Source organism: Solanum tuberosum, unplaced genomic scaffold (genome assembly GCF_000226075.1).
Source record: "Solanum tuberosum cultivar DM 1-3 516 R44 unplaced genomic scaffold, SolTub_3.0 scf00094, whole genome shotgun sequence".
NCBI classification, from domain to species: domain Eukaryota; kingdom Viridiplantae; phylum Streptophyta; class Magnoliopsida; order Solanales; family Solanaceae; genus Solanum; species Solanum tuberosum.
Window position 1 is genome coordinate 174,834 of NW_006239020.1, and position 1,611 is coordinate 176,444.

General features: G+C 40.3%; 1 protein-coding gene across 1 annotated transcript; it reads left to right on the forward strand.

Annotated features, from left to right (window-relative positions):
* The first annotated feature begins 202 nt into the window (after positions 1-202).
* On the forward strand, positions 203-1,277 carry LOC107060728 (RNA-directed DNA polymerase homolog). Its single transcript, XM_015308962.1, has 2 exons — positions 203-636; positions 1,160-1,277. Exons 1-2 carry the CDS (start codon positions 203-205, stop codon positions 1,275-1,277), a joined length of 552 nt encoding a protein of 183 aa, XP_015164448.1.
* Positions 1,278-1,611: the final 334 nt, after the last annotated feature.

Here is a 1,611-nt window from a genome sequence, read left to right on the forward strand (position 1 = left end):
TCCATCCGGAATTTGCACAAACAAAATCTAGTTGGATAGCGAGTGCAAACCAAGTGTTGAGTATCAAAGATAACTAAACCCACCTATGCAAGAGGTGATGAAGAAATATAGCATTTAATGGCTAGACGGAGGTGTAGTATATCCTATTGCGGATAGCAAATGGGTGAGCCCAGTGCAATGCGTACCCAAAAGGGGAGGCATCATGGTGGTCCCGAATGAAAAAGGAGAACTTATCCCTATGAGGCCGATCACCGATTGGAGAGTATGCATGGATTATCGAAAGCTCAACTCTTGGATCGAGAAAGATCATTTTCCAATGTCGTTTACGGGTCAAATGCTTAATCGACTTGCAGGGTGTGGATGGTACTGTTTCTTGGATGGCTACTTTGGGTACAACCAAATCTCTATTGCACTAGAAGACCAAGAGAAAACCACTTTTACAAGACCCTACGGGACTTTCACCTTCAAGAGGATTCCATTTGGATTATGCAATGCTCTAGCGACATTTCAATGGTGCTTGCTTTCGATTTTCGCTGATATGGTGGAAGATTCAATTGAAGTGTTCATGGATAACTTTTCAGTTGTAGGTGACTCATTTGAGACATGTTTGGCTCATCTTGGGCGGGTCCTTCAAAGGTGTGTATAAACCAACTTGGTCCTTAATTGGGAAAAATTCCATTTCATAGTCAAAGAAGGCACAGTCCTAGGTCACAAAGTGTCATAGAAGGGACTGCAGGTTGAAAAATCAAAGATCAAGGTTATTGAGAAGTTACCACCACCTATATGTGTTAAAGGCATTCAAAGGTTTTTGGGGCATGCAGGGTTCTATAGAAGATTTATCAAGGATTTTTCAAAAATTGCACACCCATTGTGTAAGCTATTGGAGAAAGAGGCGAAGTTTCTTTTTGATGATGCTTGCTCAAAAGCTTTTGAGTGTTATAATCTCTACCCCAGTGATCATTAGCCCGGATTGGTCCGAACCATTTGAAGTGATATGTGATACAAATGGTACCTCTCTAGGAGTCGTGTTAGGGCAAAAGCGCAACATGCTCTTTCATCCAATTTATTAAGCCAACAAAACGCTAAATGGAGCATAACATAACTACACAGTTACTGAACAAGAACTATTAGCTGTAGTTTATGCATTTGAGAAGTTCAGGGAATACTTGTTGGGTACTAATGTGATGGTTCATACTGATCATGCAGCATTACGGTATTTAATGGCAAAGAAAGAGGCTAAACCGAGGTTGATCAGGTGGGTCTTGTTGTTGCAATAGTTTGATTTTGAAGTAAAAGATCGAAATGGGTGTGAAAATCAAGCGACATCATTTATCACGGTTAGAAACCAATGTGACCAACCCCAAGGAAACGGATATTATGGCTGAGTTCCCAGACGAAACAGTGATAAGGCTAACTCAAAGCAACATCCCTTGGTATGTTTATCTTCCTAACCATATGGTATGTGGAATTATGCCGGAGGATTTGAACTCTTATATGCAGAAGAGGTTTTTGTTTGATATAAAGAAATACTTTTGGGATGAACCATATATGTTTCGAGAATGTGCAGATTACTTCATTTGTCGATGTGTATCGAAAGAAGAAGTCAATGCC